General features: G+C 33.9%; 2 protein-coding genes across 2 annotated transcripts; both read right to left on the bottom strand.

Annotated features, from left to right (window-relative positions):
• Positions 1–11,026: 11,026 nt before the first annotated feature.
• On the bottom strand, positions 11,027–12,112 carry LOC112721374 (uncharacterized). Its single transcript, XM_025772445.1, has one exon. It carries the CDS (start codon positions 12,110–12,112, stop codon positions 11,027–11,029), a length of 1,086 nt encoding a protein of 361 aa, XP_025628230.1.
• Positions 12,113–13,923: 1,811 nt separating this feature from the next.
• Positions 13,924–17,489, bottom strand: LOC112721223 (uncharacterized). The gene is made up of 4 exons (XM_025772290.3): positions 16,690–17,489; positions 16,183–16,419; positions 15,868–16,085; positions 13,924–14,622 (listed from the first exon to the last, which is right to left on the bottom strand). The coding sequence occupies exons 1-4, from the start codon at positions 16,978–16,980 to the stop codon at positions 14,442–14,444; spliced, it is 927 nt and encodes a 308-aa protein (XP_025628075.1). The 5' UTR covers positions 16,981–17,489; the 3' UTR covers positions 13,924–14,441.
• Between the last annotated feature and the right edge of the window lie 9,935 nt (positions 17,490–27,424).

The raw sequence follows: 27,424 nt of genomic DNA, 5'->3' as shown, positions 1-27,424 counted from the left end.
TGAAAATGGTCCAAGATGCCCTGTCACGGCACGGCTAATCATCTAAGGTTCCCGATCATGCTGGAATAGGATTCACTCTCCTTTTGCGTCTGTCACTACGCCCAGCACTCGCGAGTTTGAAGCTCGTCACAGTCATTCAATCATTGAATCCTACTCGGAATACCACAGACAAGGTTTAGACTTTCCGGATTCTCTTGAATGCCGCCATCATTCTAGCTTACACCACGAAGATTCTGATTAAGAGATCTAAGAGATACTCATTCAATCTAATGTAGAACGGAAGTGGTTGTCAGGCACGCGTTCATAGGGAATGATGATGATTGTCACGTTCATCACATTCAGGTTGAAGTACAAATGAATATCTTAGAAGCGAAATAAGATGAATTGAATAGAAAACAGTAGTACTTTGCATTAATCTTTGAGGAACAGCAGAGCTCCACACCTTAATCTATGGAGTGCAGAAACTCTACCGTCAAAATTACATAAGTGAAAGGTCCAGGCATGGCCGAGATGGCCAGCCCCCATGATCTAAGAACTAGGCGTCCAAAGATGTCTAATACAATAGTAAAAGGTCCTATTTATAATAAACTAGCTACTAGGGTTTACAGAAGTAAGTAATTGATGCATAAATCCACTTCCGGGGCCCACTTGGTATGTGCTTGGGCTGAGCTTCAAGTCTACACGTGGAGAGGTTATTATTGGAGTTGAACGCCAGCTTTTGTGCCAATTTGGGCGTTGAACTCCACTTTGCAACTTGTTTCTGGCGCTGGACGCCAGAATTGGGCAGAGAGCTGGCGTTGAACGCCAGTTTGCATCATCTAAACTCGGGCAAAGTATGGACTATTATATATTGCTAGAAAGCCCTGGATGTCTACTTTCCAATTCAATTGGAAGCGCGCCATTTTGAGTTCTGTAGCTCCAGAAAATCCATTTTGAGTGCAGGGAGGTCAGAATCCAACAGCATCAGCAGTCCTTCTTCAACCTCTGAATCTGATTTTTGCTCAAGTCCCTCAATTTCAGCCAGAAAATACTTGAAATCACAGAAAAACACACAAACTCATAGTAAAGTCCAGAAATGTGAATTTAACATAAAAACTAATGAAATCATCCCTAAAAGTAACTAGATCCTACTAAAAACATACTAAAAACAATGTCAAAAAGCGTACAAATTATCCGCTCATCATCATTCATAGAAGAGTATGTTGGAGATTGATGAGAAGATTGTATTTCAACATCATCATCATCGGTTTGGTAAACTGCTTGAGAAATATTTGAATTATTTTGTAATCCTGAAATATGAATTTCAGAATTTATAGGTCTTGAAATTTTTGAAAACTGGGATTGATAAGTCACTGAAAAAGATCTTCTTGCTGAAATAAAATCATTAGATGTTCCTGCTTTAGATCTAGAGGAAAAAGAGTTTCGTCTATCAAAGAAAATCTCTACTTTTCCCGATTCATCCTGTTTTATTTCTCTTAAAAGAGGTGCTTGTCTAGGCTGGGTGGGAATGGCTCAATCAATTGACCATGACTCAGGAAGGTCAATTTCATCCCACTTTATGAGCCTTGGGACCGTGACGTTGGCCTTTGTCATGTCGGTGACAAACAAAGTAGTTTCACGATCTTGAGATTTAAGAAGGACTCTAGAATTACAAGTATTCATGACCTTGTACTGAATCCTATAGATTAAGGCGGCAGGGATGGATCCTTCCTTCATGTTAAGACCATGAATTCAAATGTTTAGGAAAAGAGAATCAAGGATGTTGACATCTAACAAACTGACTGTTTTGTTTGGGAAACAGTTGAAGTAAACCGGACCGTGTCCTAGGCTTGTTTCAACTGTTCCGATTAAGGAATCTCGGAAGTCATTGTGTCTAATATCTCTAAGACACGTGAGGATGGAAGCATTCAAACCTTCTCAGATGAGAGGTTTGACGGCAACTTGGACACACCCTATGTGAAGATATCTGTAGTGACGGGCATGTTCTCTGACAGATTGTTTGGTCAAGAGATGGAATTCCTCACTGGAATCTGGTCCTAGAGGAATGTTGTTTTCAGCGGTTTTGATGATATAGTCTGATTTTCTCTTGTTGTCATCAGGGACATAAAGCTCATCTTAAGGGATTTTAGGTATCTCCCAATTGTCAATGGCTTGATTGATATCTTCGAAGCAAACTTCTTCTTCAAAGATATTGTGTTTGGGAGAAAGTTCCTCAGGTCTAGCCACTTTCTGAGTAAGGGGATTGGAGGAGGAATGGATTGGAGAAGTGGAGGAGAAAGACGGAGAAGAAAAAGAAAGGCGTCTGGAAAAAGAACGGAAGAGTTTAGACATGTTTTCATAAAATATAAAATCTGATATCATTGCCCTCCTTTGGTTCAGAAAGAATATATATATTATCACTAAACTATCACTCAAATTTTTGAATCTGGGGTTTTTAACTCTTTTTTTTTTAATCCTTTAAATCCATAGCCACTAGGAGTTCTTACGTTTAGATCTTTTCACCTTCAAGGACATCATCAAATTAGCCTTACTGCCCAAATGCCAGGGTCTTACTGCTACAGTCCCTTTGAGTGATAAGATTAAACAGCCTGTACTTCCAGATTTAAAGCATTGTTTTCTTATATACAAAATTTAAGAACATGAACAGCAAATAAGAACATGAACAGTAAATAAGAACATGAACAGTAAAATCTCAGATCCATGAACCTCAGAAATAGTTTAATGATAATATTAATATTCCTATATATATATATATATATTATTGATTATTAAGTTTATAATTAATTTTTAATCCAATTTTTGGTAATTAAAATTTAAATAATTGAAATTAAATGCTGAATATTTTGCATCTAACCAATTTATTTTTTTATTAAAATTAAAAAATGAGTTGTTAATCAATTCTAAATTTAAATTTAAATTTGAGTAAGAAAATAAAAAAAAATATTTTAAATTTTATCTCACTAACCAGAATTAATTTCAAGATAAGAAATTACTTTGTACATCATATATATTGTAGGATAGTATGGTCATTTGCTATTTTTTAATGATAAATATTGTCAAATAAAATGGTGTAAGAAATTAGAAGAAAATGTATTTACAAATTTAGGAAATATTAATTTATTTTTCAATAGAATAAATTATATATTGAATAACAAAAGTCAAAAGTTGTTATTGGTTTCTCTTCCCACTAATTAATACTCAACGATGGTGTTTCGGTAGACCATGTTACAAAGAAATATTAATCGATCTAATAACTTTTGTAATGACATAAATTTATGAATTTGAAAATTTAAAAATCATTTCATAAAATGTGAAGTTTTACCAAGTAACAATGTTGATCATATTGTTTTGACTTCAAGAATGAATATGATACCAACAAATAAAATTGTCTCAAGTAAATTTTCACAAAGACAAACGTCCATAAGTATTGCTATCAATGAAAAATTAATCTATTTTAAAACAAATACAATTTATTAAAGGTCTATCGCTAACTAATGAATTGTTATACACACAAGGCGAGATTCAAACTCCAAATACTTGCTTAAGCGAACAAATAAAATGAACATTCAACCAATCCAAATTGATTAAAATAAATATTAATTATTTTTAATATTATTAAGTTGTAAAATATTTATAATAATAATTATTATATATATTTTTTATTTAAATTTTAATAAAAAAGTTTTATATAATTTTATATATTATGTCGTGCAAGGTACGGAACATACACTAGTTGCACAATGAAAAATTAGTCATACCAAATCATTATTTAATGCATTTAAGTGTTTTGGATCTAAATGATTGAATTATTTCCGTTGTAAGAAAAATATTTTTTGGATAATCTGGAAAGTTAAAGTTACTTCAATAATTATTATTTGTATAATTGCTGATCTTGCCTGTGAAATAGATCGGTTTTAACTACCCAGTATCCACCGAGCAATGTACTCGGAGGCTAAACATCCAACTCCTGAATCCGAGCTTTTCTCCGTGTTGTATGAGAGTACGAGCAATGAAAAAGGGGGGAGTGTAGCTGCAAAGGCACTCCAATGCTTAAGTCAGTATAGTGTTAAGTTCAGAACCTGGAATCAAAGAGATGCTTTACCTTTCTTTTATAGAGAATTCTTCGTCCGTTACATTCTAGGTGATAAATTGTCAGTTTCTGAGATGATTGGCTTTGTAACCGATTTTATTATGCCGTTTGAGACGTCGGTTATGATAAGAGTATTGATATCACCGAGTTATAGCTCATAAAATCCGAGCAGTAACAGAAAATGACGAGTTATGGTGACTGCCAATAGCAGTCATGAGGCCGAGTTATAGCTCGTATCAATGACGACCATATCACAGCCCCCAAGCTTAGCCTGAGGAAAGTTTTTTAATGAAGCAGGTTGAGCTTTTGTGATGAGTTATAACTCGGTTAAGTGGATTAGTGAGTGAGCCCCCAGTTCAACGTACTTCATTAAATGAACTTTGTATTTTGCCACGTGGGAAATCGTGCCCATTTTTTATTGAGGAGAGAGAATGAGTGGTAGCTTCATTAATGTTTTGATGGTTTCCAATGTGCCTTTCGTCGTTTGATGTGACTGAGGCATGGGTGATATTTGGAACGTTTTTTTTTTTATTAATTACTTCTACTGATTAGAATTTTAGCGTTTTGGTTTTCTACTTCTGTGTGAAGAATGAGCAAGAGAGGTATGGTTATGTCTGTGTGCTTGTGACTTCTTTCTTCCCTCATCTCTTTTTATTTCTTGGTTGCATGCTTGTTTTACTGTTTTTGATGGGGTTTGAGAAGGAGAAGAAAGTTAAGATAGATTGGTCTTATGACTGGGTTGGGGATGATGTGAGGTCTCGGGTGTCGTTGTTCTGTGATGAGGCTACCGTTAAGGAAGTGGATGTTAGTAAGGTAGTGAGGCAGAATTCTGGAGTTGGAGTTGAGTTACTGCCATGTAGTGTTAATGATAGGGTTTATCACCGGGGTAGAGGCTTTGAGTTTTTCTACATGCACAGCTGTGTTCTTGAAGAGCTGAGAGTTAGGTTACCCTTTACAGATTTCGAATGTCAGGTTTTGAGACAGTTAAACTGTGCTCCGTCGCAACTTCATCCAAATGGGTGGGCGTTCCTTCGTTCTTTTGAAATTCTAATGGAATTTCTGGAGGAGGTTCCGGCTGTTGACCTGTTCTTTTCATTATTTCAAGCCAAGGGGGTGTGGAAAGGTGGTTGGATAAATTTCAATAGCACCCCTGGATTTGGCATTTTCAGGTTGTACAAATCTTCTTTCAAAAATTTTAAAGAGATGTATTTCAAGGTTAGGGGCCCGGAAAAAGATTTTTCTTTTTTCGTAGATGAGAATCTGGCTGAGAAGTTCCCATTGTATTGGTGCTCGGAACCTCAGAATATACTTGGACCTGAAGTTATTTCTCCGAGAAATGTTTGTTTGATTGAGTTTCTTGTTGAAAATATTGGTCGGGGAGACCTGATTTCAATGTATGAGCTTCTGAAGTGGGAAGAGGATAAAGATGTTTTAAAATATTTGGGTGAGTTATACGGTTGTTGCTAATGTGTTTACTTCTTCTCATCATATATCTGATGTTATCTGTGTTTTGTAGGTGGTAAATATCCCGGTGTTTCAGCTGCGTCTCTGAGGACACGTTTCAAAAATAAGAATCTGGAGAAGGAGGTTTCATCTTCTAATGCTGAGAAAATTGTTGGGACTGGCGAAGTTACTCATCCTCGTCAAGGTCGGAGAAAGGTGATTGCGAGAAAGAAGAGGAAGTCCGATCTTGTTGAGTTGTCCGATGATTCCGATGAAAAGGAATTAGGGGTTCCTCTGGAGGAAATATAGGCTTTTATGGGTAATCAAAAAAGGCTTCATGAAATTTCTGAACAAAGTGAGGCATTTTCTGTGTGGGGAAAAGAGTATCCCTATATGGCTGTGGTGGACGAGTATTGTCAATCGTCGGCTGATGTTTCTCTTGCAAAGGAGGTTGGAGACATGGCGATTGGGCAGTATATGCAGGTAATGAGCTACCGTGTTCACTTTATTTTTTTTTTTCTTTGGAAGTCTTACAAACTTCGCTTATTGTTTTGTCTAGGTTGTTGGTCTGCGCCTTGCGAGTCTTGGGCGTAGCCAAGAGTTGAAGTATAAGAGAGTTGCTATGAAAAAATGGGAGGTTTCTGTTTTGAAGGAAGAGTTGGTTAAGAGTAAAAGTGATGCTGCCGAGCTTCAGGCACGGTTAACTGAGACCGAGAAGTTATTGAAGGAGACGAAAGATAGTTATGCTAAGGATGTGGAGGATTTGAAGAAAAAGGAAAGTGATTTGGCGAGCATACAATCTCGTCTAATTGAGGTTACTGCCCAACTAAAGGAGGTGGAAAAGAAAAAAGTTGATGAAATTCTGGATTCTTTTGTTGAGGGGTTTGAAAGGGCTTTGTTACAGGCGAAGTTTTTGGCACCAGAAGCTGATCTGTCCGGGATGGACCCTGGGAAAGTTGTTCGTGATGGCAAGATGGTCGAAGATGATGGTGACGTTGAAGATCAGGCGGATAATGTGTAGTTTGTTATTTTGTTGGATATTTTGTTTTATTTTGTAATGGATAGCTATTTTAACTTTGATGTTTATTTTTTGGATTGTGTTACCGATTTGAATATGTTTGAATGGTAGTACTTTCCTTTTAGGAAAAAGCTCTTTGTTGATTGATAGGAAATGATTATGAGGATATTTCATTTCTGTTTGAGAAGACTGCCGAGTAGTGGCAGGTTGTGAATTTAGACGAGTATTGTCATTTTCCGAGCTATATTGATAATGGATAGTGATGAAAAAGATAGATCGCATGATTGAATAGAATGAGATAGTTTTGATTATAAATTCGTATTTCTTTTGAATACAAATTTGCAGGTAGGCTAGCCTCGTTAAAACCTCTCCAAGCAAAACCCTTTGGGACAAAAACTTGGTAGTAGGAAAAAGAGTACTAGCCTGTCCCTGACTTTTAACTATAGTACTTCTTTAGGGAAGATACATTCCAGGTATTGGGTAGTACTTTACCATCTATTGATTCGAGTTTGTATGCTCCATTTCCGAGTACTTCTGATATTCGGTATGGACCGTCCCAGTTTGCTGCGAGCTTTCCATGTGAGGGTGGTTTCCAAGCAGTTTCCGTTTTACGAAGTACTAAGTCTCCTTTCATAAATGATCTGCTTTTAACCGATTTGTTGTATTGGCGAGCTAATGCTTGCTGTGCTGTGCGTTGCCTTAATGTGGCGACGTCTCTTACTTCTTCGATGATATCGAGCTCGGATCTCCGAGCTTCCTCGTGATTGCCGAGGTAAGTTCTGATGGAGCTCTGGGAGATCTCCAGTGGTATCATTGCTTCAGAGCCGTATACCAGCCGAAATGGTGTTTCTCTTGTTGATGACTGTGGAGTTGTGTTATACCCCAGAGGACTTCGGGTATTAGCTCGGCCCAGAGGCCTTTGGTGTCATCTAGCTTTTTCTTAAGTGCATGTAGGATGACCTCATTTGCCGCCTCAGCTAGTCCATTTGTTTGAGGATGCTCTACTGAAGCGAAATGTTGTCTGATTTTAAGATTCTGCAAAAAAGATTGAAATTTCTGATCGGCGAACTGATGGCCATTGTCAGTAATGATATGGTTAGGTATTCCAAAATGACAAATAATGCTTTTCCAAACGAAAGAAATCATTTGTTGGGATGTTATTCTCGCCAGAGGTTGGGCTTCCACCCACTTTGAGAAATAATCGATTCCTACGATGAGGAATTTTACCTGACCCGGTGCCGTCGGAAACGGACCGAGTATGTCTAAACCCCATTGGTTGAAGGGCCAGCTGATTTCAGAGTGATGTAGTTGCTCTGCCGGAATATGTATTAGTGGTGCATGTTTTTGGCAGTTGTTACATGTTCGGATCTTTTGTTGGCTATCCTGGTTTAAAGTAGGCTAGAAAAAACCGGCTCGAAGGACCTTTTATGCTAAACTTCGTGCACCTATGTGTGTTCCACAGATTCCCTCATGTGCCTCTGCTAGTGCTATTTCTGCTTCGGGCTTGTTGAAACACTTTAGTAATGGGCGAGTGTATCCTCGTATGTACAATGTTCCTTTGAGTATTGTGAAGGAAGATGCTTGTCTCCGGAATTTTTTGACATTGTCCACCTCTTTTGGTATATTACCTGTTTGCAAATATTGTATGAAGTTCTTCCTCCAATCTTTTTCCTGTGTAACACTTACACATTTGTTAGAGTAACACTTGGAGATGTAAGGGTAAATTGATGCAACGTAGATAACTCGGATTGTGTACTACCGAGCTTAGATAAAATATCAGCCCTATGGTTTTGTTTGCGTGGGATGTGTTGTATTTCAAATTTGGAAAATTTTGAAGTTAACCTTTTAACTAAAAATAGATATTTAGATAGAAGAGGATCCTTGACCTGAAAAAGGTCGTTTACCTGTTGTACTATCAATAAAGAGTCACAGTATACCTTTATCACCGATATTTGGAGATCCAGACAAAGTCGGAGCCCGGCGACTAGTGCTTCATATTCGGATTGATTGTTGCTGGCTTTGAAATCTAGACGTAAAGAATGTTCCAGTATGAAGCCATCTTCGGCCTCCAGGCGTATTCCTGCTCCGCAGCCCCCATTATTGGAGAAGCCATCCACGTACAAAGTCCATTGCTTTGTATGGTCTTCTTCTGAAGGTACTGTAAGTTCGGCAATGAAATCAGCCAAGAATTGGGACTTAATCAGTCCCCTGGGTTCATACCTGATGTCGAATTCAGATAATTCGACTGCCCATTTTATGAGTCTTCCTGCAATTTCTGGTTTGTATAACACTTGCCTTAATAGGTGATCTGTTCTGACATGAATGACGTGGCTTTGGAAATAAGGTCGGAGTTGCCGTGCCGAGAATATCAGAGCTAATGCGAGTTTTTCTATCCTCGGATAATTGAGCTCGGCATGCTGGAGTGTTTTACTCACAAAATATATTGGACGCTGAATTTTGTCTCTTTCTGTGACAAGAACCGAGCTTATTGCCCAATCAGAAATTGATAAGTATAGAAATAAATCTTCCCCTTGTAGGGGCTTTTGCAGAATCGGCGGTTGTGAGAGAGTTATTTTTAATTTTGAAAAAGCTCTCTCACAATCGTCGTTCCAATGAAATTTGTTTTTCTTTTTTATTGTTTGGAAAAAGGGGATTGATGTTGAAGCTAGGCAGGGAACAAATCTGGAGAGCACTGCAAGTCTTCCTGTGAGGCGCTGAACTTCTTTGACCGTTCTTGGGCTGGCCATGCCAGAACTGCTCGGCATTTGTCTGGATTCGCCTCTATTCCCCTGCGTGTTAGTAGAAAACCTAAAAACTTACCCCCTTGAACGGCGAATGCACATTTCTCGGGATTGAGGCGCATGTTGTAGTGGCAAATTTGGCAGAATATTTCTGTAAGGTCGTTGACGTGACTATTTCCGATTTGTGTTTTGGCGACCATATCATCGACATAGACTTCAATGTTTCTGCTGATCTGTTTGGTGAAGACCTTGTCCATAAGACGTTGGTAAGTTGCACCTGCGTTCTTTAATCCAAATGGCATAACTTTATAACAATAGTTACCGAAATCAGTAATGAATGCCGTTTTATTTTGATCGGAGGGGTGCATGAGGATTTGGTTATACCCTGAGTACGCGTCCATAAAACTTAAAGTAGCATAACCTGACGCGTTATCTACTAAAGAGTCTATGGATGGTAAAGGGTAAGAATCCTTAGGGCATGCTTTATTTAAGTCAGTGAAGTCGACGCACATGCGCCACTTATCGTTTTGTTTTCTTACCATTACCACGTTGGCTAACCAGGTAGTAAATCTGATTTCTTTGATAAATTCTGCGTTGATGAGCTTTTGGGTTTCCTCTAGTGAGGCTCTTTTTTTCTCCTCGCCGAGTTTCCTTTTCTTCTTCTGTACTGGTCGGACTGCCAAGTTTATTGCTAGCTTATGACTGATGATTTGTGGGTCGATGCCGGGCATGTCTGAAGGTGTCCATGCAAAAAGGTCGGATTGATTTTGCAAACAGGTCCTGATGGCCTGTAATTCTGATGCGTTGATTGAGGTACCTACATAAGTAAATTTTTTAGGGTCATTATTAAAATATATTTTTTGTAGATCGTCGGAAGGTTTTGGGCGCTTGAGAAAATCGGCTCTTGGGTCAAGGTCGGCAAGTGGGTGGCCGTTTTGCTTGAGGTCGACATTGTTGACTTGTTGCTTTGGACGATTTTGAAATTTCATGCTGATGTTGTAACATTGCCGTGCTTCTTTATGATCTCCGTGGATTGTTACGACTTTATCGTCCTGCATGGGAAACTTAACACACAGATGAACTGTGGAAACAATTGCGCCGAACTTGTTCAAAAAAGGTCGGCCGAGGATAAGGTTATAAGGACTGAAGCAATCAACTACTAAATATTGAATATCATTAGTTTTTGAAAGAGGATGCTCACCCAGTGTGGTTTGTAACCACACTGAACCGATTATTGGAACCCGTTCTCTTGAGAATCCGACCAAGTCTCCTCCTGTTGACTGTAGTATGTTGTCGCTGAGCTTCATTTTTTGAAATGTGAAATAGAACAGAACGTCGGCACTGCTCCCAGGGTCCAAGAGTACTTTCCTTACCAATAAATCCCCTAGCTGAAGAGTAATTACCACATGGTCGTCCAGATTTTGTATGTTGGAGTTGAAGTCGGCGTATGTGAAGGTAACTTCTGGTTGTTGACAAGTCATTTCATCATCTTGTTGTGGTCCGTGTACCGAGCATATTGCTCGGAACGTCCTTTTCCTTGCCAAATTCGTGGATCCGCCACTAGCGTATCCTCCTGAAATGCAATTTATTATACCTCGGGGTCTTTCGTAGTGGCTTGAAGGTCCCTTATCTTTTCCTCGGTTTGGTTGTTCGGAGGAATCATTTGTTGTGGAAGGGGGCGCGCTTTTGGATGTGACCCCCAATGTATTTGTCGAGGTGTCCCTGCCTTGCCAATCATTCTAAAAGGTCCTTGGTGACTACACAGTCATCAGTGTTGTGGCCGTGCTTCTGGTGGAAAGCACAGTACTTGGATTTGTCTACATTCTTTGCATCTTGATAGGTGCCGGCTTTCCTTGGTGGTTTGATCAGCTTTGAGTTCAAGATCTCTTTGATTATGTCCTCTCTCTTGGTATTGAACTGCGTATAAGAATCAAATCGAGGCGTTAGTTTAAAATTTTTCTTACTACCCGAGCTCTTTTCGTCTTCTCGGAAGTGTGACTTGTCAGTTCTCCGAGCTTGTCTGAGCTCTTCAATATCAATTTGTCCTTTTGCTTTCTCGCGAAATTCTTCAAGAGTCTTTGGCTTGGCTACTGCGATTGTTTCCTGGAACTTTCCGGGTTGAAGTCCGCTTTTGATTGCGTGTAGGTGGACCTCGGGGTGGAGGTCAGGTATACTGATCGCGACCTTGGTGAAGCGGGTCATGTAGTCCTTCAAGCTTTCGTTTGGTCCTTGCTTGATAGTATTCAAGTAATCGGAGTCGTGCAAGTAAATTGCGGACCCGGCAAAATGTTCTTCGAATAACTTCGCCAGCTGTTGAAACCGAGAAATGGAACCTGCAGGCAAAGCACACAACCAATCAAGTGCAGGGCCATCTAAACAATTCGAAAAACAACGACATAAAACTGTATCTGATGCACCATTGACGATCATTATTGATCGGAACTTCTTAAGAAACTTCTTTGGGTCTCCGAGTCCATCATAAGGTGTGAGGGTCAGCGGCAAAGTGAACCTCTTTGGTAATTCGAAGTTCATTACTTCCTCTGTGAAGAGTCCTACAAGGTCGTCGACCTCTTCCTTTCCATCTTCAAGTTGAGGTTCTTCGTCCCGGACAGTCTCCGAGACATGAGAGGGTTGGGATTGATGTTCCTCATCTTCTGGTTGCTGGCGGCGAGTATCGTTGTGCTCAATCCGAGCGTGATTTATTTCAGCGATTTGGGCAGCCATTATTTGATTTTTGTCGGCCATTCGTTGATTGGCTTGTTGTAGATCAGCCACCATTCGCATGAGTTCAGACAGTGAAGGAGGTGGTGCGTCAGCCATGGGTGTGAATGGAGGTAATGAGACCAAAAGAAAAAGTATGATTTCCTCGGCCTCACGGTGGGCACCAATTGATCTTGCCTGTGAAATAGATCGGTTTTAACTACCCAGTATCCACCGAGCAATGTACTCGGAGGCTAAACGTCCAACTCCTGAATCCGAGCTTTTCTCCGTGTTGTATGAGAGTACGAGCAATGAAAAAGGGGGGAGTGTACCTGCAAAGGCACTCCAATGCTTAAGTCAGTATAGTGTTAAGTTCAGAACCTGGAATCAAAGAGATGCTTTACCTTTCTTTTATAGAGAATTCTTCGTCCGTTACATTCTAGGTGATAAATTGTCGGTTTCTGAGGTGATTGGCTTTGTAACCGATTTTATTATGCCGTTTGAGACGTCGGTTATGATAAGAGTATTGATGTCACCGAGTTATAGCTCATAAAATCCGAGCAGTAACAAAAAATGACGAGTTATGGTGACTGCCAATAGCGGTCATGAGACCGAGTTATAGCTCGTATCAATGACGACCATATCAATTGCTTTTAAAATAATGAATTATGTAACAATTAGTTTATATTTGGATATTTTAACTGAAAAGTTATTTTGTGATAATCTTATTATGTATTTGGTATGTATGAAAAAAAAAAGTTATCTGATACTTAAAATCAAATGGGTAAAATTATTGCAATTCAAAATAATAAGCTTTTGCTTATATCATAAGCTTCAAAATATTAGACTTGCTTATAAATTGTCTGTTAGCTTAAAACTGCTTCAAAATAGTCTACTAGTTTCGATTATAATCTGTTTTTTTAACCTAAACATGATAATTTTTTATAGAATACTTTTTTGAAAAGATAAATCATATTTTGATGGTTTCCAAACATGCTTCTAGTGTGATCAAAGTGGTGAAGCAATAGGAGGAAACATGAATTTAAGAATAGTAATACAAGTCAGGTCCAAAAAAAACGGAATAGTAATACAAGTGGACCAAACACATGAGCTAGCAAATGTGAACGGTGTTATTTGGGAATACAGCGATTGAAACTACTTGAAAGTGATGAGAACCTCTACAAGTATGTGTAGTAGCTCTCTAGATTCACGTTACAAGGATTTTACTTCCCGTGCATTCCCATTGAAAAAAATAAAAAATAAAAAGGGAAATAAAAGAAGAACTTAATTCAAGTGTGCTCTGTATTTGCGATTTAGATAACTTTTTTTTATTAATTAGCGAGTTTAAACCGATATATCTGAAGATAAGTAGACTTAAACCCACAACTTCTTAAGTGAGTATGAAGAAATTATGCCATTTGAGCTATAACTCGTTGGTTCTTTTCTTCTTTTTTGGGTAAACCTACTGATGTCATTTAAATGAAGTTCAAATTGGTTAAACTCACGCTAGCCTTCAATATTTAGTATTTAGACAAGTAGAATACCATATTCGTTTCCATAGCTAAATAAATAAAAAGTTTTCAAAATCTGAATTAACATTTCCGTGCTTTGGTTTATATTATTATTATGCAACCTAGATTGTGTGGTTTTGTGTTGTACTTAACTGATTGTATTTTAAAATTTGTTAATCTTGAAAGTTTCTTATTCTTTTTTTTAATGTTTTCCGTACTCCTATTACTTTGATATGCAATCCAAAATAAGAAAAATCTTCCAGTACCACACACATCAAGATTAATTTTTTCCCTATCGTTTTGGTATTAGTTGCTGCTGTGATTTATCAATGCAGACAAAATAATTATTGTGACTTGCATGTTAATAAACCAATTGCAGAGATAGTGGATGGAAAAGTAAACAATCATTGATATAGTTGCTTTACCAAGAAAAACCATTCCGAGCTCGGATACATTCTATAAATCAGGAATTTCATTCATATACAATGCCAAAGAGAGAAAGAAACACTAACATTGAGAACAATTTCTATAAATGAAAAAAAAGAACTATAAAAAAGAGGAACAAGAAACGGAAATGCTGAACTTAAATACTTGTCAGTCATGTTAGCTTGTTCCTCCCCAAGGTTATCAAACTCAAATTCACCTAAACTTAAATAGTTAAACTCAAGTAGTAGGTAAACTCGTAAAGTTTAGAGTAGTTTAAGTTAACTTGAGAATTTGATATCCTTGGTTCCTCAAACATCATCAACGGTCAACCATACCCACCCATTATATTACATTTGATGGTTGATCCTCCCTTCCCATGAATGGAGCTACTTGTTTTGAAAACCACATTCATCAGTGCAATGAGCACCACTAGCCATAGCCAGTTTCCAATAGCAGAATATGCTTTCACTTCATGCAGGAACAATGAATCCATGAATAGACCCTACTATAGGCTATTGCAACAAGGGTTCTTCCTCCGTTTGTAACTCCTTGAGTCGTCTCTTAGCATAAACTGTGATAATGATTGTTGTAGCCACAGTTGCACAGAAGCCAACAACATTCAAAATGATTTGCTCTGCAGATAAAGATTGCTTTTCATTTGAAGCATCAGCCAGAGTTCGAATTAGAATTCCCCTACGAAAATAGCAAAATAGAAAATTTGGTTCAAGTGGTTAAGATTTTTTGCATTGTTGGTTTGTATCATAGACAACAAAACCAGCATTTGAAATGGTCAACAGGAAGAACAGAAAAGTATTTATGCCAATGAGAACCAAAACAATCTAATCTATGATGTTAACAAGAACAGAAAGGTATTTCTAAAACCTTTACTTTGATTTAATCTTTTCCAAAATGAGGGGAAAAAAGCGAAGTCATGATATTAAAAAAATCTTAGAAACAGAATAGCTAAATACTGCCGTGTTGCAAATTGCAATTCCAACTTGCCATCTTCCGGAGTTGCCACCCAAGCTATAGCATGGGACATGGGTGAAAATGGTGACAGATAACATTGCAGAAGGGAGAACAGGCAGATAAGAATCTTATTTTCTAATTTCAATTTGGAAAACAGTGGAAACCGGGATTTCCATAACACACCATTAGTCACACAGAGAGAAACAGATCAATCTCCTACATCTCTACAAAGTAATAGAATAGTTGGAGATATAAAACCACCTGATAGTCCTAATTACCATCTAAATGAGAATGGAAACAACTGTTAACAGAAATATGTAACTGCTCGAATTATAATAAAGCATCTAATTCATAGATACAAATACCAGTTTACAAACCCAGTGTACATTCCTTATCAAATTCAATGAGGATTCAAATGTGAGAACATCATATGAAGAAGCTCAAAGATTAAACGATGCACTTGTTTATCTAAAAATATTTCTTGGGTTTGGTAGGAAGCATAAAGGAATTGAGATGATCAAGCAAAAGCCCAAAACCCAGACACACAAGCAATACCCACCTCACAAATAAGGAAACAACACAGAATTTAAAGGCCTATATTCAAGATAGATCTATGCATGAATAGTCATTAAAGCAACTCGCATAACTGTCAATTATGCAAGGTTTAATACCATACCATCCAGCTAAAGCAAGTATTACTATATACCGAAAGAATAGTATAAAGAATTGTGTTTTCTTGAGATAACAATTCTGCCCAACATAGTAACATATTCATATTGAAGCCACTTACACACCATATATCCACGGTATGGCATGCACGTACATGAGTTGATCACCTCACCCTATATGCTAGGGATGCATGACAACTTTTGAATGCAAATACTAGTTATTCAAGAAATGATCCAGCTAACTATATGCAACAAATAGAAATATGGACGAATTCATAGCTACTATTCAGGAGAAACTTACGTATAGATTGCAACAAATATTTCTGGCACCATTCCTACCAAGGATCCAATTATGTAAGGCCCGTACTTAACATTTGTTGCCACAGCACAATAGTTGTAGATTATGTACGGGAATGGAGAAATTCTGATCAAGGCAACTGCCCGGAACTGATGGAACCAACTTCCTCCACCAGCAGATCTTAGAATAGAGGCTTTCTTTGGATACTTTTCCAGCCACCCCTGCAAAAAAGAATCATAAAAATATTGGATCCTAATTAGCACAGATGCAGAGGCGCAAACACCGAAAATTGAGTCCGGTTGAAGACAAGGTATGTACTTCAATTTTATGATTGAAGGTTGAGCCGATGAAGAAAGGAAGCGATACACCGATTGCAGCTGCTGATATAATTAGCAAGAATCCAAAGCCATAACCAAATGTCATCCCAGCAACCCACATAGAAGGTGTTGATGGCAAGAGTATGGTTGGGAAGAGTGCAACAGAAGCAAACAGCAGCACAGTTAGCACTGGAGTACTGAATGTCTTAGTCTCCCAATTTATCACTGGAATAATATCCTGTGAACAAAAGTTAAGGCATCAATGAGAACAGCTAAAAAGGAAAGAACGCCAACACATCAAGTTTTCCACTTCGGTTTCTGCTAGGCAACATTTCAAACATATGGTATGCATCTCAGAATCAAAACGTTGCAAGCAAAAAACCAAATCCCAAAACCCATAGCACAGCCAAATCCAACAACAACCAGTTTTGTTAATTATTTTAGGAAATTAATAATATATCAAGAATTAAAAATAAAAAGTATATATAAAAAAGGAAAATGCACAAACCTTGTCTATGAAATAGGGTCCAACCCACTTGAGCACAACAACAGCCAAAAACCCAAGGCACAGAAACAACAACACCATTTTCGCCCAATAACACACGGCGGATCTTCTCGCCGGAGCCGAAGACTCCACCACGACAGCACCTACCGCAGAATCATCGCCGTTAGGACCGTTCTTCAGTTTCAAATAGTCCCCATTGTTGTCATCAGCTTGGACTGTGATTGCGAGGTCCGGCACCACCTCCTCTCTCCGACCACCCCCACCAATACCACCGTCATTCTCGTAATAAGTCATCCGAAGTTCCGAATAAAACAAATATCAAAACCCTAATTTGGTCGGTGCCACAAAAAGCTCCCTCCTTTCACCAACCACTGGCAGATGAAAATCACCCCAAAAAATATCTTTTTCTATATCAACGGTTAATCATGATTCTTGAATAGCGTTTTGAAGAATCGCTTCTAACCCCATGCGTCACCACCACCGCGAATGCAAGAACCCGATTGAGGAATGAAGGAGTCGGTGGTAGTGATGGCGATGGGAAGAGAAGCGCTTCGGTTACGGAATGAGAAACTGTTCTGCGATTTGAGGAATAAGAAAAGAAATTGAAGAAGTGCTTTCTGTTTTGCTTTTCTTTTCTTTCGCTTCTCACTTTGGGAACGTTTGATTGGGGACTTAAAGCGACATAAAACGGTGCCGTTTCGATATGGTTACCAGTACCACGCGCCTTTATGAGAAAGCGTCGAGTGGGGTTTGGAGTGACGGGTGTAGTAAAAGCCTAAACGGCATAGATTACCTTCACTTGCAAGTGAGGAAACGTGGCGTCAATGGTTTAAATGTATAATTATTTTTTAAAAATTTATTACTATTTTATATTTTATATAGGCTGTGAGCCTGTGACAATTTGTTTTTAAAATAATATTAATTTATTCTCTTAATATTTAATAAATAAAAAGTTATATATATATATATATTCTAAGAATCTCAAAAAGTAAAAAAATTTAAACTTTTATTTAAAATTTACAAATAATTAACAGAATAAAATAAAATTCTCAACCATTTTCCTTGTTTTTAACCTTTCTTTTTATTGTTGCAACTTGTGCCTGACTATAAAATACAAATATAAAAAGAGTTGATGTATAATTTTTTTTATTAAAATTCAATTTATTATAATAATTTATAAAAAGTATATTTTTTGTTTTACAACTTAAATTATACCGTATAGTATTAAATTGGTCATACGTTTGGGCATAATTCTATTTTGGTATTTAAAGTTTAAAGAGTCTTATTTAAATTTAAAAAAATTTTATTTAGCTTTAATATAGTCCCACAGTGAGGTTAAAGTCAAATAATTAACGAAATGTCTTATATGACCGCAGTACAAGAACAAGGTCGATAATTTAGAAAACAAGTACAAGCTCCAAAGGCACAAAATCAATCGTAAATATATCGATACATTTATTTATATTTTCTTTATATCTATAGAAAATATTTCATTTAAATTGTAAAAAAAATGATAAATAAATATATTAATACATTTACAGTTGATTTTGTGCCTTTAGAATTTGTACTTATTATTTAAATTATCGACCTTGTCATGTAGAATATTTTGTTAATTATTTAACTTTGACCTCACGGTAGAATTACGTTAAAACTAAATGAAAATTTTTTAAATTTAAATAGAATATTTTAAACCTTAAAAATCAAAACATAATTACATCCAAATATAAAAAATTAATTTAATAAATGATAAGTAACTTATTATTTCAATTAATTTATTTTTATTATTTTTATACACATGTACAAATAAAAAAGTGAACTAATAACACGTTAATGTATGTTGATATACTAATATTTATATAAGTATTTAGATAATATGTATTTTAAGAATACACATGATAAAGTTGACCGTTAAATAAAATTTTTATAGAAAATATAAAAATTTATCATTTTAAATATATCTATTATATATTATTAATTTTATAACTAAAATATATTATATATTATTATTTTATTACAATTAAAATTAATTTTTTTAATTAAAAAATTTTTCCTTTTTCGTTTTCTTTTTTTTTATCACTTTATCTCTCTTATATATTATTATCAATGACTAATTATAAATTTGATATTTAAATATGCAACATGATATTTTTAATTATATTTAAATTACATTAAAATTAAAATATTAAAAATTAAAATATAGTTATATTATATATTATATATTACTAACTAATTTAATGACTAAAATATATCACATGACGAGAGGAAACATTTCCTTCCAAAAATTATTAAATTCTTTTACTGTATTTTTTTATCTATCTTTCTCTCTTTTTTATTTCTGTCTATTAATAATTTGACAAATTAAAATGTGTCATTAAATATTTTTTAATTACAATTAAAATAATTTTTTTTCTAAAATTAACAAATTCCTTCTCTCATTTTTTTGCTTTATGTTTCTCTCTCTTTTCTCTTATTCTCTATTTTTTATACTTTTTATTCTACAAAACATAAAATTAATAACATAATATAATTCAAATAAAAAATATTATTATTATATGCATATTTTTTTATTTAATTTTAAAGTTTTACTGTTTATTTTTTTAATCTATATTTTTTTTCCTTCTTCAAATATTTATTACATAGAATTTAGAGAAAATAAAAATATTGTGATTAAAAGTTAGAATTAAGATTCAATTGTTTTTTAAACAAAATATTTTGAGTTAATTTTTTAACTATCAATATAATTTTTTATGCTAATATCTAATTATATTTTTATATACATAGAGAGAAAAATATTATTTTAAAATAATAAGTATAAAAATTAATTATTTCTATTTGTGCAATAAACTTAACACCTAGTCAAATATAAAAGTATACACGTTAAATTCTTTTAAATTTTAGATAACGAAATATTTCCTTCCAAAATTAATAAATTTCCTTCTTACATTCTCTTAAGTCTTATCTACCTTTTTCTCTTTTCTATTTCTGTCTATTAGAAATTTAATAAATCAAAATGTGTCACTAGATATTTTTTCTTATATTAAGATAATTTTTTTCTTCCAAAATTAACAAACTTACTCTCTCATTCTTTTTCTTTATGTTTCTCTCTCTCTCTTTTTATTCTCTATTTTTCTCTACTTTTTTGTTCTATAAAAAATAAAATTAATAACATAATATAATTCAAATAAAATATATTATTATTATATGCATTTTTTTATTTAGTTTTAAAATTTTACTACTTATTCTTTTAATATATATTTATACTTTTTCTTTCTTCTTCAAATATTTATTACATATAATTTAGAGAGAATACTAATGTTATGATTAAAAGTTAGAATCAAGATTTAATTATTTTTTAAAAAATAATTTTGAATTAATTTTATAATTATTAATATAATTTTTTTATACTAATATCTAATTATATTTTATATACATAGAGAGAAAAAATATTATTTTTAAATAATAAGTATAAAAATTAATTATTTCTATTTGTTCACAAATTTAATACCAAATCAAATCTAAAAGTATACACAATAAATTTTTTCACATGAAAATAATAACTAAAAATTTTATTATTTAATTTTTTATCTACGGAGATCCTAATCTTTTTAGCCGATGAGATTTTTATCTTTTTATGACTTTTTTATAAAAATAATTTAATTTTATAAGTTTTTTATACTATAATCTATAATGTTAAGATACAATTGATGTAATTTTAAAGAAAATATATATTTTGATAATATTATTACGAGTAAAAATATAAAAGCAAAATATTAGTTATAATAGTCTGGTGATACAAATGGTGTGATTAAGCAAGTTTAATTTTTACAATACGAAGATAGTTGGTTTGATTTTTCATTACACATATTTGCAATTATTTCGAATGGCTTGCACTGACGACGTAGTTCAACTGACTGAATTGAATCAGTTGAATTTGTTTCCTCTCATTCAACGTGATCAGAATTAATAAGTGGTAATATATAAAGGGTAGATATGAAAAATAATAGAGTTGAGAAAAATCGGCGATTACAGAAGACAATTCTTATTATATATAGATATAAATAAATAATCACATTTAACTTTTCTGTAGCTCATTTGTGTTTAATGTTTTGTACTAACTATTAAATAATTTTTCTCTTAACAATTTTAAGAAGTAATTTTTCTCTAAATAATATTAGATAACAAATATTTTTTCTTGCATTTGTTTTGTATTTAAATTAAGGAGATACTAATTCAATCTCAATTTTTATTTGCCGAAAACGTTGGTCCTTTACATTCTTCTTCTTTTTTTTACTAGTTGTGCATAAATAAATAATACAAGATATAATAAAATGTATCTCTTCTAATAGAAATTCAAACTTTAATTTGTAGCAGCTGAAAATTAAAATAGTTAGTATTCTCTGCTGGGGAAAGTTGGCATCATAGCCATAGGTCTATGAACTAAGGAAATTTTTGGTAATCAAATTATTGTATTTCAACTTTCAAGTTAATATTTATATTGCTCTTGATTTTCAGTTACTACCTTTATCATTAGGTGAATTTTATGGTGCAGAAGAAAAAAAATTTTTACACATATAAATTTGTGTTGTTACAAAAAATAGTTGACATGTGTCCTTAAAAAAAGAAAATAAAGTCTGTTGTTTTGCAGGTGAAATGCAGTTTTAAAAGTGAAGTATAAAGACTTTCCCTCTCTTTTATGTAAGAGTTTTAATACTTAGCTTAAATAATTATATTTATTATGATTAATTATAATGTGTTAGAATTTTTTTGTTTTTGCACAAAAGAAAGTATTTTGGGTTGAAATCAGATTTTTTTTTGTTATTGCTCCATAAATCTTAAAGCACATTTTTTCATTTTATCACACAATTTTAATTTATTGAAATATATATCCATTAGTACATATTTATACGAGTTAATTTTAATTTCATTCTTAACTAAAAAATATATAAGAATAAAACAATATCTTAAAATTTAAAAATTATTTTTTTATTTATCGATTAAATTTTAGTATAACATTCTCATTCTTATATATATATATAAGTATTTTATAAAAGAATAATTTTATTTTTTTAATAATAAAGATAAATTTTATGTTTTTGAATAATAATACTAATACAATCATTTTTTTTCTATAATTGTTTCAAATAAAGGGAAATTGATTCTTTAACTTTATTTTATAATAAAGTTAAACGAATGGTAGCTAATCAAAATTAGTTTTCAGCTTTTTTTTTTCCAAATTCATAAAATCCAAAATAATAAAAATTACTCTTTTTTAAGAGAATAATTAATAAAATCAATCCATCCTAAACAATTTTTATAAAAATTAAAAATATATGAGAGTTAAGGATCATAGGAGGATCACTAGTAAGAATAGTAATTATACTTGGGGAATAAATTTTTTATTTTTTTACACAAATATGATAAAGTGTAATTTTTTATTATGTAATTTTAAATAAAACTAAAAAAATATAAAAAAAATTATATTATGAAATAAAAAATACACTTAACAATTAACAATATCAATAGAAAAAAATAGAAAAGACTCATTTTTATTTTCTACTGCAATAATAATGAATCTTACATATTAAATGAGTGAATAATATACATAATATTATAAGTTCATAAACTTATAAATTCAAACTTTCATTTTGTATTTCTTCTTGTAATATCCAAATACGAAAAAAAATCAGTACACAACACTATCATATTAAAATAATTAATTATTTTAAATTTTAAATATAATTAATCAGCCTAACTATTAAAGCTGCATCTCACTTTTAAAATGACAGACCTTGTCTTCTTGTTTGAAGGACACTTGTCAATTATTTACTAAAACAACAATAATCTATAGGTGTAAAAATTTTTTTCTTTTTACACCAAAGAATTCACCTTATCATTATTATTGAAGTATGAGATCGAATTTTTTTTAAATAAAATAAATATTTTATTAATATTTTTATCGATTTACGTAATCTTATTTACTTCGTTTATAGTATAAACGAAATATGGTTGTGCAAGATAAGAGAGAATGGATCTTTTCAATTTTTTTTTAATAATTGAGGGAATAAAGTGTGATCTCTCACTATTAACTTTGTAAATGAGACCAAGAATAAATATGAGAGAGGGAACAATGAAGGATTACAGATCACACTTTATACCCTCAATTTTTTTTAACAATTGAGAAGATTCATTCCCAAGATAAGACACCTTTGCAGTCGCACGTATTTTGTTTATAAACGTGTTGTGCAAGTGCAACGTGTCTTATCTCGCTTAGATGTGTCTATATAAGGAGCTCATTCACAGTGTCCTTTTTGTCACTTTTCTCCTCCATTACCTTCTTTTCTCCCTTTTTCGAATGTTTCTGTTGATATTTGTGAGATTTTCGAACTTTATAGTGCGCGCAGACGTACGAGAAGGAGACATCAATCGCCTAAACGTAACTTGGCACATTGCGGGAGTGATCAACTTTAAAATTAGTTTTAATTTTTTATCTCTTTAAGTGATTGAGCATGTAATTGGAGTTAGGGTACTTTTATAGATTCAGTGTAGTTATATATGTAGATTAGGTTGTCATGTTAATAGAATTTGTTAGGCGGTGTGAAATGTAAAAAATTAATAAATTTTAATTAATTAATTTAATTGAGATTGTTAATTAATTTAATTTTAAGTATTAGTTTTAATTTATTTATTAAATGTTTATTCAATTTTTGCATGTATTTAAATCAAATTTTAGCTTGTCGATTTTAATTTTGAATATGCTACATTGATGTTTGATAAATTAATTCATAATTGATTTTTTATAGTTAATTATTCTAAAATGTGAAATAATTGTTTATTATTAATTTTTATCTTTTAATGCCGAAATAAAATTCTTGACAATTGAAATAGATTTGTTATTGAAATACATTTATCTTTTAACAGAGACCACGCTTACTACTCTCTAGGTGAGTGAGCCACACTCTTGCAACCCCGGACGTCATTATCCCTTATTTGAGGGAGGCTGGCTTCGGCGACACAGTGCAGCTCAACGACTTGACAACTCCCTGATTACTGCATTCGTGGAGTGGTGACGTCTGGAGACCCACACTTTCTACCTGCCTTAGGGTGAGTGCACGATTATCCTGCAGGATGTTGCGTATCACCTAGGGTTACGAACGCACGAAAAGCCTGTGGATGGGTGCCTCCGTGACTTTCTGACGTGACACCAACATCTAACCTGAAAGTGGGTAGAAGAGCTCCTAGGTGCCAAGTCTCCTCATACTCAGCAGCAGGATGTGCAGAGGAAGGAAACGTTTTACATCAAGATGACATGGCTTCGAGACCGGATTCGGCATATGCCAGCTATTGTCGATCCGACTGCCCTTCGACAGTACAGAAGGTGTTATATCATGTTGTTGATCGGTGGTTACCTGATGACCGACATCTCAAACAATCAGGTGCATATCAGATGGCGGTCGCTGTTGGTGGATTTCCAAAGGTGTCGTGGTATGTCTTGGGGATCCGCTCTACTTGCATGGACGTACCACTCTTTATGCTATGTAACACAACAAGATACCATGGACATTGCCAGATGTACTACGCTCCTAGTTTCGTGGATATACCACATGTTTTCTCAATGGTGTCCACCCAAGAGATAGATCCTGACGTTTTCTCTGTATGAGGGTTTGAAGTGATAATTTTGCCTAACAACACCTTGTAGAACAGGAATAGTAACTGATGGGTTGGACTGTATCAGAGGCATGACAACTCTACAAATGAGGTTGATGTCCATCTATCGATGATCCTGAAACATGGTGGGACTAAATAGGTATACGTCCACCGTATTTATGCACCTCCCTAACAAATTAAAATATAATCGGTCGACATTCTAACGAAAATAAGAACGATAAATAAGATAATATTTTACAACATAAAGCACGGCTTACCAATATCCGAGATTTTGTCGGAGGACGACATGGAGACTCCAAGGACATCCATCAATGAATTCCCTGCAATGCATATGGTACTTTAGCTAATCCGACTCTATAACTCGGTACTCAACACATCTCCGAATGCTGTAATTATTCACATGTTACATGAATGCCTCTCGGATTCTAAATCTGTGACCAACCTAAAACTCCATCTACTGTTTGTGTTGTAATCGTCTCCACCCATATTGAAAAATAGAGTTATCTCATGCATGGCATTCAGATCCGATGTGTGATAATGGCTAGGTATAGCTGATAGCTCCGAAATGGGTTGCGGGACAGGCAGAAGATACTAAACTACTCTACCTACCAAAAACTTTGGTACGAAGTCCTCATCTTCATCATCATCGGAAGAACCACCCTCGTCGTTATTTGCAACATACTCTCGTCGGACTGGGAGATGGTGTAAGAGGTGGGTCATCGTGGACAAAATTTGAGCTGCCAAAACTACCACTGCAAACATTATTGACCTTCGCAAAAAGCTCTATCACTTGTTCCGCCACGATTCTTCCGGGGACATCAAACATGAGCCGCACATACTCATCGCCATCGTGTCAAAATAGTCGAAACCGAAAAACTCCATTTTTCATCGGTGCTAGCATCCGATAACTAACTCTTCCAACCTCTTTTCTCTCATTACCACTGACGTGCATCAATATCAGACTCTTTAACTCGGACAAAGAACATGCTCTCCAAGTGCGCAGCAAAATAGGATTTTCACACTCCAATACAACACATTGTCACTGTTTCTCATGTAATAGTAGTTGGGATACACCATCACAATAAAATAACCACCAACACTACATATTTCTACTAAATTTATCAAAGAGACACATGAAAAGAATGATTGAGATATTTGTGGAGAATACCAATTGTTTGTAAATTCTTTTATAGCTGATTGATCTTTGTCATACTATATCTCGTTTACAGTAACAACGTTTTAACTCAGCATATATTCGTTTACACTATAAACCATTTGACTTTGAGAGTAAATCCCACTCTATCCCACGTAACGTGATACGTGTAACTTGTGATGTGTCTTATCTTACAGTGTAAATGAGATAAGTAAAAAAATGAATTTCGATAAAAAATACTAGAAATTACATATTTCAGTAAATAAAATATTTATTTTATTTATTTAAAAAAAATCTGTATGAGATCAAGATCTTTTAAAATAAAAAAATAATATAATAAAAATATATATAAAAAATTTGAACACTATTAAATAAAAAAAACGAAATTCACATATATAATATAAATTATAAAATTAATGTTGATTAAACTCTTATTTTTTTTATTTTATTCAGTTTCATATTTTAAAGGATTTTTTCATTAATGGAGACTCACTCTTAATTAAATAGTCACCTAATCTTTTTATTTAGAAAATTTTAAATATGTTAAATACGGTGATCTTATTCTTATCTGATTGGCATCACAATATATCTTCAGATTTTTTACTAGATATATTATATCAGTCAAATAGTCTCCACGTTAGTAGTGTAAACTTTAAATAATGTTAAATAGATATATTAAATAATGTTTCTCAATTTTAGTACGTTTCTAATAAAATAAATGAAACTTTAAATTATAAATGAGAGTTTAATTATATGGTTGTAAAAAATTGTAAATGGAATAATTAAGTTATTAATACATTATAAATTAATTAAATCTATACCCAAAAATATCTAAAAATTGAACTAAAAATATCTTTTCATATTCCTAGAATCCTCAAACAGCCAAATATCTGTGCAAATGGTTGTTTTCCAGTGACCCCATCGCTACGGCCGTGTGAAGCGTGAACCACCACTATTATTATTATTATTATTATTATTATTATTATTATTATTAAATCAATGTCTTTTAATCAACATATATCAACATAATAAATAATAACTGATTCTGATTGTTTCATGGCAAAGCTAACGACTTATGCTTAAGCATCTCGGCCAACTTGTGCTGTTCTGTTCTGTTCCTTCGTCTCAGTGAAGATAATTGTAGGGAATTGAATTTAATGGTTGGCGTCTTTTTGCCTTTGACAAAAGTTGGTGGAGAGGAGAGAGAAAGAAAGACAGCGACATCCACATCTGGACCTTGTTGAGTTGTAGCCATCAGGAGTTTGACACGTATAATTGGGGTGGATCCAACTGTGGTAGTGTTTGGAGGCGATGGCAACTACCTCGCAGCTTCTTGTGGGTTGGAACAATGGAACTTAATTGCAAGTGAAACTCCTTGATGATAATGGTTCCAGGGAATACATTTTTCGATGGAATCACGAATATTTTTGGTATCTTTGTTTAAAAAGAAATTATATATATTTATGATTTTGTTTTAGGTGAGTACTGAAGCAATCAGTCCAAGAACATTCCAAAGACAAGCAAGTCCAAATCACATGATTCACAACACACAATTTTTTTACATTTTTATATTTTTTTTCTTATTTTACATATTCAAAAAACGGTTGTGATTTTTTTTTTTGCAATAAATACAACATTAGTTTGAAATTAAATAACTTTTATTTTTCACTTTACCTTTCATTTCCTATTTTTACCAATACTCTCCTACTTTTTTAAAAAATTCTTCTTTTTTGCATGAATAGAGTCTTCTTCTTCGAGCAGTTTCTTTGTCTTCGTCAAGTTCATCGTTGTTGATATCCTTTCTATTAACTTTTTTAAGGTTAGTGATTTTGATACCTCTCTTCTTTTGCATGCAATTTTTTCTTTTTGGAGCTTTCTGACTTTCTGCTTGTGAATCTTCATTCATTCTTCTTGTTCTGT

Source organism: Arachis hypogaea, chromosome 11, assembly GCF_003086295.3.
Source record: "Arachis hypogaea cultivar Tifrunner chromosome 11, arahy.Tifrunner.gnm2.J5K5, whole genome shotgun sequence".
NCBI lineage: Eukaryota > Viridiplantae > Streptophyta > Magnoliopsida > Fabales > Fabaceae > Arachis > Arachis hypogaea.
Note: the sequence above shows the minus strand (reverse complement) of the source record. Positions and strands in the feature narration are given on the sequence as shown.